Source organism: Ctenocephalides felis, unplaced genomic scaffold (genome assembly GCF_003426905.1).
Source record: "Ctenocephalides felis isolate EL2017-DRISC unplaced genomic scaffold, ASM342690v1 CF-g0.4_SCAFFOLD_01886, whole genome shotgun sequence".
Lineage (NCBI taxonomy): Eukaryota > Metazoa > Arthropoda > Insecta > Siphonaptera > Pulicidae > Ctenocephalides > Ctenocephalides felis.
Genome location: NW_020538040.1, coordinates 88924596 through 88939438, shown reverse-complemented (window position 1 = coordinate 88939438; position 14843 = coordinate 88924596). Strand labels below are relative to the sequence as shown.

The following is a 14843-nucleotide window of genomic DNA, read 5'->3' as shown; positions in this document are numbered from 1 at the left end:
TTATCTAAATATATGGTAAAATATTTATTAAGATATCTAAAATAATTATATTAATTTATTTTTTTGATTATGGTAAATAATAAAATGTTTAAAAGTAAGTTTAATTAAATTAATTAACAATGAGTTTAAGAAAATACCAGATTTATTAAAAAGGTATATTTTTTTAGTTTATATTTATAATAGTCAAATGCCTTATTTATTTAGAATTTTATAAATATAAAATACGTCTACAAACAATTCATTTTACTGTATGCGCAACTTATTCATATTATTGTGGGCGTTTCTTACCATAGTAGGTGTGGTCAAGTTTAATTTTTTTCCGTATATTACTGTTATAATATTATGTTATATAATATATTTATTTGTTTGCATTGGATTTCATGGCATTATATAGTGTAAAAACAATTTATGAAGTTACTTTCAAAATTAATTAATTAATTAATCTAGTTAAAGTATTTCATATATGATCCTATACCTGCTTTTTTACCTTTACCTGGTCCTTTTCCTTTGCCGTTAGCCAATGATGATATCTAATAAAAGGTAATGATACTAATAAAAGTAGTAAAACAAGAGTAGAATTTAATAGAAATAAACCGCATGTTAGGATACCAGCGGGTTTAAACCATTTATAGTTACAATCATAGATAAAAGAAGAGTGGTTACAATGTTTATTTATCTATGGTTACAATTGCATTTGCCGTTAGGTGGCAATCGCGTCAATCAAAATCCAATTATAGTTTGGTGGAGACGCGGCTTGTACAAAGCCATCTATGCTTCGTATCGCGCAGTTCAATTTGACAGTCTAATCTTTTTAGATGGCTGTGCGTCTATTTTGCTTTTGTTGCTTTTTGTTGAGATGCTTGAGACGGACATGGTCTGTACATTTAAGTCAGAGTGTAGCAAACTTTAAAAATTATTTCATATAAATGTTTCTGTACTGTAAATTATCTAAAAATGTCTTTTTTGCTGTTCTATAGAAATGTGTACATATTTTATTTGTAAACGTATGAGTTGTGCTATCATAAATTGTTCGTAACTGAACTTTCTATGTATTGTCAATTGTAATAATAACATATATTATGTTTGTGCCGTGCTCAGTTCTTTCTTGTGATGAATTATATATATTTTGAATTTTGATAAATTATAATGGAGGTTGATGTGACACAAATTGCACAAAATGATAAGGCTCAAGAACATAATAGCACTGATAAAGAGCTGCCAGAACAAACTTCTATCAGTGTTGTAAATAGTTTCGAAGATGTTACATTAAATGATTCTTCGTGTTCTTACGAGAATAATATGACAAGTGCTTTGAATAGACATTCGAATAATAAAAAAGTTATAAAACATTCTCTGAGGCAACAAGCAAAACGTCATAAGAAAAACAGCCAGTCAGGTTCTCTTCCATCCCTGTCCAGGATAATAGTTAAGCAATATTCCCAATCACCGATAGAAAATAAAGAGCAATCTTTAAGTAACACAGCCCCAACCATGCATGAAGTATTAGCTTCGATACCGGGCTTTAGTATTAAACCCAGAAGGAGAAGTAATAAGAAAATGTCAGCAGCAGCGCAATTAGAACAAACAAAAGAGGGCTGTATAGATTTAGAGACACCTGATTCAATTTTAGTTAACACAAATCTCAGACTTCTACTTAATAAGCACACATTCTCCAGTTTACCTCCTCTGTATCAATATAAGCTAGTTCAACTTCTACCCAGCGTGGATAGGCCTTCATATGAGCCTGAGACTTGTACAAGGCTCAGTTCATCTAGTTTAAATAATGAATTCTTTGCTAGAGCTTGTTTAGAATGGCGTGATAGATTAGCAGAAGGTGAGTTTACTCCAGAAAATCAGCTAAAAATAAAATCAGAAGCCGAAAAAGAGAAAAGCAAATTGGATCCGTGGAAAGTCAAGCATTTTGAGCCAATTTGGGGTGATAAATGCCAAGGAGATACAATTACCGAGGCTGCATTACCAGTGTGTAACAGACCTCCTATAAAAACTACAATTAAATTACGAGCATCATCTTCAAATAGTAGTGCAAGTTGTATGAAATATGGTAAGAATTCATCAACCATTACACAAAGGCTTAGAACTGTAGGAGCCGTAACCAGAGCTTCGGCTAGCTTACAATATGATAGACTCAATGTGGATAATGCCGTTGATGACAAGGTATCAAATTTTATACAAAACGTCTCACCTCTGTATCATAAATCTGTACTCCCTGAAACCAAGGAATCTTGTTTCAATAAAGTTGTACCAGAGTCAATATCCAAAACTGTGCATATGAACTCTCCAGTTATTGATACAGATATAATTGTTCCTGATCAACTGGACATGTTTACTCACAATAATATTGATAATGAATGTGATGTAACCCGAAGGAAATCAGGTGAAAAACGACCGCGGTCTTTAAGTCCAAACTATAACAATAAACAACAAAAATCAAGCCATAGTGAGGTGTCTGAAGATACAAATGAATTTGTACTTCCAAAAATTGAATGTGATACTGAAATTGCTGATACTCAAGTAGAGGTTGTGACGACAGAAGAATCTGAAAGTTCTTCTAAAACGGATGACGATAACAAGACAATTAATGATTTTACCAATAATGAATCTGTAAGTAATGAAACTATTGACAATGTCAGTGAAGATGTTATTTCAAATGAGCCTAAACTTGAAATGGACGAACTTAAAATAGAAGAAATGGATGATGAAAATACTTTCTTTAGTATTGAATCTAGTGATACATATAATGGTGTACTGCAAATACAACCCAGTTCAGTGATACTCCATCAACATACTCCAGACGATGAAGGTAATCAAGAAGAAATAAAGGAAGATGATAATGTCGTATTGCATTTTAATGATAATGGCCATCACAATCGATATGTTGACAATTTTGGATCTGATTCACGGGATGAAAAAAGCAGAGATGAAGTAGATGACATTAATAATGTGATAGATAATGATCATATAATGCTGAATGAATTCAGAGAGGATAATTCTGATTCATTTGTTTCACAAGGTATGTTATTTAGTTGTAAAATGTATAACTTTTTTTTAAAGCACGTCTAAATAGCATTTAACTAAGCTTTTACCATACATATACAGAGACAAAACCAAGATTGTCTTAAACATATGTATATATATATATATATATATATATATCAAATGTTAAATATGAACAATACAACACTCAGATTTTTAACACACACTTTATTTGGTAATTACAGACGTTTCGAGACCATGGTATGCCTCATCTTCAGTGTAATTTCAAAAACAGTTACTTATATACTACACATTTTTTAATATTTTATTTAAATTACATTTAATAAAATATTAAAGAATGTGTAGTATATTAGTAACTGTTTTTAAAATTACACTGAAGATGAGGCATACCAAGGTCTCGAAACGTGTGTGATTACCAAATAAAGTGGGCGTTAAAAATCTTAGTGTTGTATTGTTCATATTTAACATTTAATATTTGTTCCACTCATATCACAAAATTCTATAATATATATATATCAATTTGCCATTTGAGTCATTTATGAGAACATATCCCGATTTCACACTTTGATTTTTTAAGACAGAACTAAAGTATGTATATAATGTTTGCAAAATTAGGTGAAGATGATACAAATATGGAATATGGAAGCTCTCTTTAATATAGTTTGATTAAGTCGACAATTTGATAAATCTCGAGCTGGTAATAAGTCATATTGGCATGTCTCAATGAAATTCTAATTAGTAATGAATTTATAATTAGATAAATATTTTTACCATTATTTAAAAGAATTGATATATTTTAGTGTGTATGTCGTGCACAAAATTTTTATTATATGTTAAGAAATGCTTTGAATTAGTTAATGATTTTTAAGATATCAGAACTGATCAGAATCAGTTATAAAAAGAAATTGATTATATTTATATTATAGCTAACATTTATTAATCATTAATATAATTGTGAACAACTATACTGGGAGGGATAATTTTATTAAATGTATTTTGTTCAGGAATACTAAAATACATATCCTCTTATTGTTAGTATAATAACTATAGCACATGATAGGGTAAACCTAGAAATACTCTTGGGTTATATTCTTCATATTGTAACGGATTAAATGGGTTGACGTCCCTTTTTGGGGTATTGCAAGGACTGCCACTTATTATATTTTAGCATTGCACTCCCCATTACGAAAGCCTTTACTTCAACCTTTCAACCCGATTTCTATGAATACCCTGTAATTACCTGTGGAGACTAATATAGCTAACTACACGAATGAAGCAGAATGTACTTACTATTTTATTCAATATGCGTGAGGATTACAGGTGTGAGGGCATGACTGTATCTAGGTACAGTCATGTCTTATTTCTAAACTTTTATGTACTAAATCATCTTCAATTATGAGCTAATTAACAAACTGACGGAGTGACGGACTAACGAATGGAATAGCTAATAAACAATACAATCTGATATTTGCTGGAACGGTTCTTCTCTTCTAGCACAACACACACCACTATACACTAAGTGGGTCCAAGGGCTCGCACCTGGACCCGACCGACCTCCTCGGAAGGTGCTACATTTCTTAATGACTCTTTTTTAACTCTCGAGTTGGATCTTATATTGCAGGAACCTTAGTAGAGGTGGGTGGGGGTGCATTTTGCACTGATGTTACAGTATTAGTTGAGCGCACTGAACACTAGGCATTCGATGATTTAAATAATGTATTATAAGAACATTTATTATTTTTAACATTTGTTCTCAATTATAATATGGGCCGGCCGTGGTCCCGTGGTAAGAACGTGGGCTATCAGATCCTAGTCCCGGGTTCGAATCCAACCTCGGTCGGTTCGGTATCAAAGCAGCTTGATACCAGATTATCACTTGAAATCATAGATTTCAAATATAATTTCAAGTGAAAATGGCCTTTCGTGGGCATAGCTGTAGTGGCAACATGCCAGTTGGAAGTAAAAAGTCATCACTATTACAACAATTGTAATAATTCAGCACATAGAGATGGGACAACTGTTTGGGTTGCCATCTATAATAATTGTAAGATAATTCATCACAACAGCTCATAGAACTCATAAGTTCTGATCGCTGTTAAAAATTAAAAAAAAAAAATATATATATAATATTATATTTTTGTAATCGTTGAAAACATTGTTTTCATTGCATTTATCAATGCATTTATTATCAATTGTCTTTTTATTTATGCAATTCCATGATTTCGGAATCGTTAACATTCGGTTTCTAATAAACCGAAGAATATTACCTGGCAATTTCTGTTGGCGGAATAAAAGCTGGGAGTTTTACTGAAAATAGACAGCTGGGAGTTTTACTGAACATAGACAGATAGTTATTTATTTGATTTGTGTTTTTTGTTATTATATAATTTGTTTACATTTCACAATATGATTGTTTAAAGTCAAATCTGATTTTTGTGCCCCGCCCTACTCTTCTATATATATAGATTATGGTCAGATTATTTTATAGTATTATTAGTAGCTGAAATATTAGGTAAAGTAAAAAGTTCGTAGCATTTATTTAGTGAAATTCAACAAGTTTTTTTTATAGCGTGAAAATATATTTATTCAAACGAAATATGTTCCATTATTATCGACAATGTTTTGCCAACTTCTATGGTTTCTGGTTGAAAAATTCAATCCAATGGTTTTTACAAGCTTGTTTTGAAATTAGTTGAATTCCATTAAGATAGTTCTGCAGAAATCAGAACAAGGGTTGCTATGTCAATTAAGCTTTTGCAACTCCCAGCTTTCGGCTGATCATCAAAAAAGTGTATGGTGGGTCATTGTCATGATGGAAGACAATATTTTCAATTCAGACTGTTTTCTTTTAATTGTTTGGCGTAATCCTTCTAATTATTTGCAGTAGGGTTGAGAATTAATCGTCTCTAAACGATTGACGACTACCATCCAGTCCCACTACAATCACAGCATCACCTGTTTCAGTGTCAATCGTTTCCTGACTTGTAAACGATTGTGATCGTTCATCATCACTGTGATCTATTCTTTATCACCAGTCATAAAATTTTTCGGAAATGGTTCGATTTCATTGCATGAAGGCCCCATACATCGAACTTTTTTTTTTGTGGACAACTTTCTGTAATTCGTTCAAAACAGTTTTCTGGTCAATGGCTACTTCCATACCAATGTCGACAGTGCTGATGTACTAATCTTGCTGGACTTTCTTCGTGATTTTGTTAACTTTTTTAGTGATTGGACGAGCGGTACGTGGTACATTCACGCAAAATTACCAGAACGAAAGCGAGCAAACCATTTCCGAGCAGCAGATTTTTCAAAACATAGCGCAGTTTTTTATTATTTTTACCCATTTTTGAACGCAAATAATTTTCAGGCTTATTTTCATCTTCCAAAATAAAGATGACATAAAAATTCTAAGTACATTTTGCTTCTTTATAATGAACCGGACTACATGGATTATGTCCATAAATTTCTATTTCGTATTACGTTACCGATATTCTTTCAGCATTAATGTTTTCCATTGTGTTCCATTCCATTTTTGCCATAGCAATAGAATATTTCCCTGCCATCGTATAATTAAATTAAAAGTATATCGCTAACAAAGCTATATTAGTCGTTTAGCTTTTTTGCAATAATCTTTTGTTTATAGTAATGACGAGCTGCTTTGATTCTTATAAACTATATCAGATGTCTCTCAAGTGAGGCCCGTAGGTAAGCTGTTAAGAGCGATGGGACCTGAATCAGAGGTCCCGGGTTCGATACCCACTTCGAGCAGCCTGTTGTCAGGCAGCAGTGACAACGATTTTCACTTGGAAATATAGATAGTAATATGTTTCCAAGTGAAAATAGCCCTTGCCCGGCATTGCTGCACCAATAAAAAAAATACTCGCTCTATTACAGAAATTGTAATAATAATATATCAAACAGAGATGTGACAACTGATTGGGTTGCCGTCTGTCAAACAGACTAGTATTAAGTCAAACCAGCACAACAGCTTATAGTAAATAATAAAAAATAATAAAAAAAAGTAAATAAAATAAATTCGAACTTTTATTTTCAATTTCACGAAAAATAACAAAAATTATGTAAACGAAGGAACAAGTGCTAATTTTTTCAAGTAATTTATGAAGAAAATAAAACAGAATTTTAAACAAGATACAAAAGCGAAAAAAAACATATATGTCGATTGAAAAATATAATATATAATATAACATCATAGGTCAACGAAGAATATAACATATAGTCGAATGATACAGTTCTTACTAAAAGCCCGTAGTTCTGATTAAAAAAAAGATTCATTAATAAAACTTTTATTGTATCCTTAAATAGTATGTGCTATTTTACATACTTCCCGTCCCGGATTAACATTATTAAAATTGCCGTCCCGATTTTGACTTAAAACAATATGGTCACATTAAGTAAATGGCAAAGATTTATAAATTAATCTTTAATTTTCCAAACGCGTCGACATAAAATTTTATGTCATCATAAGTGGATATTCGACTTGGGGTTTTACATCAATGTGTATAATGCACATAAGTTAGCACTAACATTTTTACATTAATTTGTCATGAACAGAAAGATTTTTTTGTTTTATGTAGAATAATGGAATATAGGAGAGTTGTGTAACAAATGCAGGTAAAATTCAAAATATTTTTGCAAGAGAAATTTTCTTTTGAGCTTCGGAGCCATTAGTAAATACAAGTGATCTTGCAAAAATTATTATATAGAATTTAGTAAAATAATTTATTTTAATTCATTAGAAGTGATCCCTTTTTAATTACCCTTAATATAATTTACTGATTAGGTAAATTAACCTGAAGTTAATAACTATTAAGTAGATTAACTTTAGTGTGTTATTATAATATATAGTGATACCCTGCATTACGTACTTAATTCGTTCCGGGAGTAAGTTTGCGATGCAAAAAGTTCGCTATGTGAAACGCGTTTTTCCATACAAACACATGAAAATAAAATTAATTCGTTCTGTAGTTTGAAATGTGGTCATGGAAAATAAGATTTACATATAATTAAGTCATTTAAAAAAATGATTTACGAAATACGTTATTATCAAATAACTTATTGCTTCCTTTTTTGAATTTTTTGCTTCTGAATTTTTAAAGAAACTGTTCTTTTTCAAGAAGTATATTTTCGCAGCGGAACAAAAATTTCCAAGGTCTACTCTTTGAATTAATTTGAACAACATATGTTTTTTTACTACAAATGACAAGGATGTAGTACGTTGTGTGAAGCAAAGTTCGTTGTGCGGAACGTTCGCGACTGAAAAAAAAGTTCGTTATGCACATCGTCTATTGTGCGAGGCGTACGTTATGCAGGGTATCGCTGTAGTATCCAAGTGTACAAAGGCTTCTTGCAACCACATATTTCCAATATTTCATTTGATATCGTAAGTGGTTTTATTGTTTTGCTCCATTGAAATGCAACATCCCTATGGCCGTGCAATACGTTTATTTTTGATAGCATTTTCCCAAGAATTAATGCCGTTTGAATTGCGCATAATGAAAATCGACTTTCAAAAATCCCTCTGTACAACAGTCTTGCAACTTCACGGGAGAAGCGCCGCCAAAACATTTTGGTAACGTTTACCAGTCACGCGATTTGAGAGACATTTTTGAATAGACCCGATATACCAATTTTCAATTAAGAAGATATTTTCAAAGATATGCGAAAATCAACCTTTTTTTAATCTCGGCGTTTGTCGTAACCGAGAAAGATGCCAAACAAAAATTGGCGTGCTTGCATTCACATTGAGCCAGACTATATTATTTATAATAACTAATATCAAATAATTGTTAGCAATTAAGAATTTTTTTTTTTAATTTGGAAGCATTTAAGCCCCTGGGAGCAATAAAATTCGAAAATGTCCATATTAAGGACTACTCATATATATTAATAAATTATGTATTTCTTACGATATTTAATATCATGATAAGCGCTTTTATCGATCATGTACTATGCTTGCTAAAGAATTTTAATTAATATTTGAACAAGACATGCCCAGAATTACATTTATACGTGCATAAATAAAAAATAATTTATAATAATATTTTTCTAACAGTATTTCTTTGAAAATCATTCTTGTCTCGTATGAAATTGTAATGTAAGACATTCTCTAAGTTTGTGTAATGTAAGACATCTTCATGCTTTTGCATGATGATAATTATAAATTAGAATAAACAACCACACTGCCCGAAATTACTAATTTAAAACAATATTTTAGCTTGTCTAAGCACTCTGAAACAAAAAGTTATTTAACTTTAGTTGTTATAAATAATTTAGTACACAGAACTATGAATTTAACCTGGTCTTTTTTTATTGCGTACTGTTACTACAAAAAATGAGGCTGAAAAAAGGACAACTTTCCCCTATTTTCAATGATATCTCGGCTACATGTTGAGCCGAAAAAATAGTTGAAAATGTTTTTTTTTGCGAAAATACCTTTTGCACATTAGCTTTACTTACAACATACTCATTTTATTCAAATGCCTTTGACTGAATAAACTCGGTGAAACTTATTATAATATGGTGTCGGTTTTGATTTACAGGATCTTGATCTTGATTTAAAAACTGGTTAAACAATTACTAAATCTTATAGTAAAATTATTTAGCAGGATATGTTTATTGAAATCTGTGTCCAATGTATTGATACGATGTTATGATTCGTAGCCCTGGAGACCCTTCCAGTTAATGTACCTGTTGCAATGGCAGTTGTCAATGCAGAAATAACCCAGGATGATGTTGAGGTAACTCAAGATAGATGCACTGGCATGAAATCAATTTTCTTAAATTTATTTTATTGCTATAGAACGCACGTTTAGTTCATCAGAATTGTATATTTTTATTGATCTTGTTTATTTATTTTAAATAGAAAAAGAACATCAAACGAATACCGGAGTGAAGATTCTATATAATTTCAATATTAATCCTTTAATACATTTCGAGAGAAAATTATTAGTAATTTTACATGAATTCATATTAAATATTGAAAGTTTTTGTATCTAATTCTATTTTACATAAATGTAAATAATTCATTTTAATCATCCACTAATAAAATTTATATTTATTCCTCAATGTTGTTTTTGTACGATTTTTTAACATATATGATTAGGAGTACTTAATTAGGTACTAATATATCTGATACAGTATTATGTAATCGTACTATTGTTAGTGTTCTACCAGCGAAACAGATATTTCTAAAACATATCGTTCATTGATAACGAAATACAAAAATTCGTTCACATAGTTTTTGCACGATAAATGTTTAGTATATGTATCAAGCCGTAAATCATTTTTTGATTTTTGTTTGTTATTATTTCATATCCGGCACTCGAGAAGTCGTCGATAAAAATGTTCGCTCTTTTCGTGTTTTCGCATACCTAATAGTATAAATAATAATACATTGGAATTTCAAGACCAAAACATGTCATTCTATAAAGCATGTGCATTTATTAAAACGTAACCTCATATTTGAAATCATTATAATTATAGTTTAACTCGAAATATTTAATGTGCTTTTTCTAAAAAAAAATCTTGTTTAACCTTACTTTGTAATATGCAGACTGCAGAATATTTGTTGGTTAATAATAAAATTTTATTTTTTCAGGAATCAATTTGAATTTAATTCATTCATTATCAGCTATAATTTTATTTATTATTTTTGATTAAAATTACTTTAAACAATTATTCTTAGTTAATTTGTTTTATTATTTTAATAATAGTGTATAGTATCTGAATGAATAACAATATTGAATATTTGTGGTCATTGTCGTGTATACGCATAATGGGTTTATTGAATTAACGTTGGTGTTTATAATTTATTGTTGTTATTAACCGTTGTTCATTATTTATGTATATATTAATCTATTGATAAGGCATTTGTTATTTAGTGCTTTGCTTTAGAAACGATTCATTACAGGAATGAATTTATGTATATATAGCACTAACCAATACTAGTATTCTATTCCCGTAGAAATAATAATTGAACATCTTGAGAATTTACATGTACTAATGATATATTACAAATGTAATATTATAGTAAATATTCAAATATAAACGAATGCACTTCTGATATTATATAAGGTGTTTTAATTATACTTCAAGTAAAAATATTGTTATATATTTTTGATTATTATTTAAATAATAAATGAAATCTTCGTTTAAATATCTTGAATGCAAATGATTGCAACTCTATCATTTTTTTTTATCTTCATAATTCTCGGTAATTTTTCCTTGAAAAGCAGTCTAGTAATATTAATATTAAACTCCATCTGAAAATTTACTTTCACAAATTTAACAAAATAACTTCATTTCACACCTTTGTTGCCATTTTTTTTTATTTAGAACGTCAAAATGAGAGTTTCCAAAAAAATTCTGTTTTGTCTCAATTATTTCGCAGTAATTTTATTACATACATACATAGTACATTAGTAATAATAGCTACATAAGTAATGATTTTTTAAAAATATTTTTTCTTTACTTAATTTATATTCATCTTTGCAATTGTTTTGGTTGCATGAAGCTATATTATTCTACTTAGTGTTTGAAAAATCTTTGAAACCATCGCAATTTTTTTTTTGCACCAAACTATTAACGAACTTTTGCATTAATATAAATAAGAGTTATTATTACAAGGGTTCTCAAACTTCTTTAAAGGTTGAGCTTATATTGCTACATAAATATTATTGCAATAAAATAATTTAACTGCTCACACAGAGTCTAATCGAATGTTTCTTAGGAATGTTTTATAGTTTATGTACTCTTAAACTTTTAAATTACTAATCTAATAATTATCAACGTTGCCTGCATTAAATATTTACCTCCAATAGTCTCACAGATGTTTGAGAATCTATGTTATCAATTCTGTCATTTAATTTAGACTACATACTATGCAGACTCTCTGAGGTGTTTCAATAATTTGTATTTAAAAAAATAAAATACTACTAATACATCCTAAAGGTCAATGTTGTGAGTAGTGAAATAATGGACAAAAAGTGATTTATTTATCATTTTAGGTAATACCAATGCAAGAGGAACTTGAGGTGCGGCTGGAAGAAGGAAATTTTCCGATCTCACAATGGAACTCAGAATATGGAAGAGAAAAAACTTTGGCGCCAGAAATATCTCCAGACTGTTCGGGTTCGAATAAAGATTGCGAAAGTTCTTTACCTTCATATACGAACCAAGTGAAATTGGAATTGGAAGTCACTCTAACTCCAGAAGATGATAATTCTGTCACTAGCACCGTCGGAAGTGTGAAAGTAAAAGATGAAAATAGTAAGACCACCAATGTGATGACTGTGATTCCTCCCACTACAATTGTATGTTTGCCGGCTGCTATTACGAATAGTACAATAGCAAACCAAATGACTTTAAATCCGGCTTCTAGTATTGTCAGTTCTAGTTTGCAAAGAACGGCAATAGTGGCAAGTTCTAGTTCCATTCCTTATCTGTCTTTAGGAACAAGTGCACCAATTAGGGCAGTTACTCAAAGGCCCAAATCTAAGAATTCTAAGGATCAAGGTTCAAATGGAACACAGTCGAATAGGAATAGAACCAATAATAAACCTCCACCAGGTGCAGTGAATCTAGAAAGGAGTTACCAAATATGCCAGGCAGTGATACAGAATAGTCCCAACAGACATCAATTGAGATGCCAATTGAAACCACCGCCTTCCTCATTTTTAAATAATATAAGTAATAACAATAATAATCACACAAAAAAGATTGAAAATAGAGCAACTCAATATGGTACTGTAACTTCATCTAGGAATGTGAATCTTCAGAAAACCTTCAATGCACAAGGTCAGTTTTAGTTTATAATTATTTTAAATATTCGTGCCAAAGTTGAATGGTTTAAAGTGCAGTATTTTAACTTGTTTTACTAAAAGTTATGACAGTGTTTATAATATTATTTGTGTACAAAAGTACAAGATATTAAAAAAATATAACATATATTTTCGTTAATTTGAATTATAGTACATAATGTTCTCATAAAGATCAGTTCATTAATAAGAAGTATGATATGATTATATTTTTAGGTGTTGCGTTTCTTTACAATTTGAATAACAAATGTTTTTAGTAATAATTTTAATTGATTTTATTTTGCCACTCAACAAAATTTTGCACATATTTAAAGTTTGTATATAGCTATATTCATATATAAACATAATTGATTTTAGTAATATTTTCAAAATAGGTATTAATAATAGCTACCCCAAACCTCCGCCTAAACCAAATATGTTAGCACAAAGACAATCACCACCTATTGTAGTTCGACATGTTTTTACCTCAAATCAAGGCATTCCTGTTACAATGGCAGTTTTACCACAAGCTACTAACAATGAGGTAAATATATATATATATATATATATATATATATATATATATATATATATATATATATATGTATATATATATGCGCCTGCAGTTTGCAACAAAGTCAATTCATAGTAATAATGAAGCTAGCATGGTAAAAATTTAGAAGATACAGTAGAACCTCGATTATCAGGACCTCAGTTATACAGACTTGCGATTATCCGGACTACCAACCGACACAGAGTTATATGTATGTACATACCTACAATTCGAATTTTTGCACGATTTATGCTGCTAGTATATGTATGTAATATAATCTAAGAAAATATATATGTATATACATAAGGAAATGTAAATATCTTATTAAACATTGACTTTCGTTGATATCTATGTATGTATCATATACAGTTTCGTTGATATCTACGTATGATTTTGTTGATATCTATGTATGTATTTGTTATTATTGATAAATACACATCATTATTCTTCATACATTGGATTATCCGGATTTTTGATTATCCGGATGCCTATCGACAACAATTAGTCCGGTTAATCGAGGTTCTACTGTAGTTGTAAAACAAAATGCAATAAATAAAAACGTAGTACGCATTTATATAAAAACCACACTACTTTGTGAACTAATGTTACACATATATTATTTGTAAGCAGAGTATTGAAAACTCAGGAGTACACATGAGCAGTAGTGGAACAATGGGGCAATACATACTTGTTCAGCGGTCAGTTGGTGAGCATCAGGCCGCACCTAGGGCTAGTAGTGCTCCTCCAACTAATCACGTACAGGTTTGAAATTTCTTTTATTATCAGTATGCTTTTAACTTTATTTGATATTTAATTTTTTATTCTATTAATATGATTATTGGGACTTACAGGTAGGCTTACAAAATCACATAGGAAGTAATCCATTCACAATTGATGTGCGTGGTCGACCTGCGAGTGTTGATGTCGACCGTAATAATATGCCAAATACACTGCGTCAGATAACTTACAACAATGATAAACAGGCTGTAAATAGAGGTCATAGAAATTCAACTGTAAATTACAGTGGTGTAAGTATGGATCCTACTTTGCAGAATTATGCTTTTATAGGTGACAATTCAATGATCATGGACCCTAATCATGGGGTCTTATCCTCCCAACAAAAAACTTGTTCCACGCCAAACAGCCATCAGCAAGGTATCTCTTCGGAAATATCTTGTACATGCAACATGCAAGCCATGATAGTTTGTCAGAAGTGCGGCGCGTTTTGTCATGATGACTGTATGGGCACTTCTAAACTCTGTGTATCTTGCCTTATTAGATAATTTACTCCCATGGCTCTAAATTGTAAAATATTTTTTCTTTTAATTCATATAAAGTTAGAAAAAACTAATTCATAAAGTTTTATCTGTGAATATTAGCTATAAGCATTTTTAGTATAGATATTATTGATAGTTGTCATAAAATTTTCAGTCGTTTAATTTAATCATATTTTTCAT

General features: G+C 30.3%; 1 protein-coding gene across 3 annotated transcripts; it reads left to right on the top strand.

The window, feature by feature from the left end:
• Positions 1–800: 800 nt before the first annotated feature.
• On the top strand, positions 801–14712 carry LOC113377453 (polycomb protein Asx). Of its 3 annotated transcripts, XM_026617783.1 has the most exons (7): positions 801–3031; positions 9700–9776; positions 12045–12834; positions 13229–13377; positions 14014–14148; positions 14238–14382; positions 14455–14712. In XM_026617783.1, the coding sequence occupies exons 1-7, from the start codon at positions 1147–1149 to the stop codon at positions 14667–14669; spliced, it is 3396 nt and encodes a 1131-aa protein (XP_026473568.1). In that variant the 5' UTR covers positions 801–1146; the 3' UTR covers positions 14670–14712. The 3 variants fall into 3 exon arrangements, with proteins under 3 accessions (XP_026473568.1, XP_026473566.1, XP_026473567.1); XM_026617781.1 differs by having other exon boundaries at positions 14238–14709; XM_026617782.1 differs by having other exon boundaries at positions 14017–14148; positions 14238–14707.
• The last annotated feature ends 131 nt before the right edge of the window (positions 14713–14843 follow it).

Excerpts from the sequence above, each read along its gene's own strand:
- LOC113377453 (XM_026617781.1), top strand. The coding sequence starts at position 1,147 with ATGGAGGTTGATGTGACACAAATTGCACAAAATGATAAGGCTCAAGAA. Across the intron at positions 3,032-9,699 it reads TGATTCATTTGTTTCACAAG|CCCTGGAGACCCTTCCAGTT; the intron begins GTATGTTATTTA and ends TATGATTCGTAG. Across the intron at positions 14,149-14,237 it reads CTCCAACTAATCACGTACAG|GTAGGCTTACAAAATCACAT; the intron begins GTTTGAAATTTC and ends TGGGACTTACAG.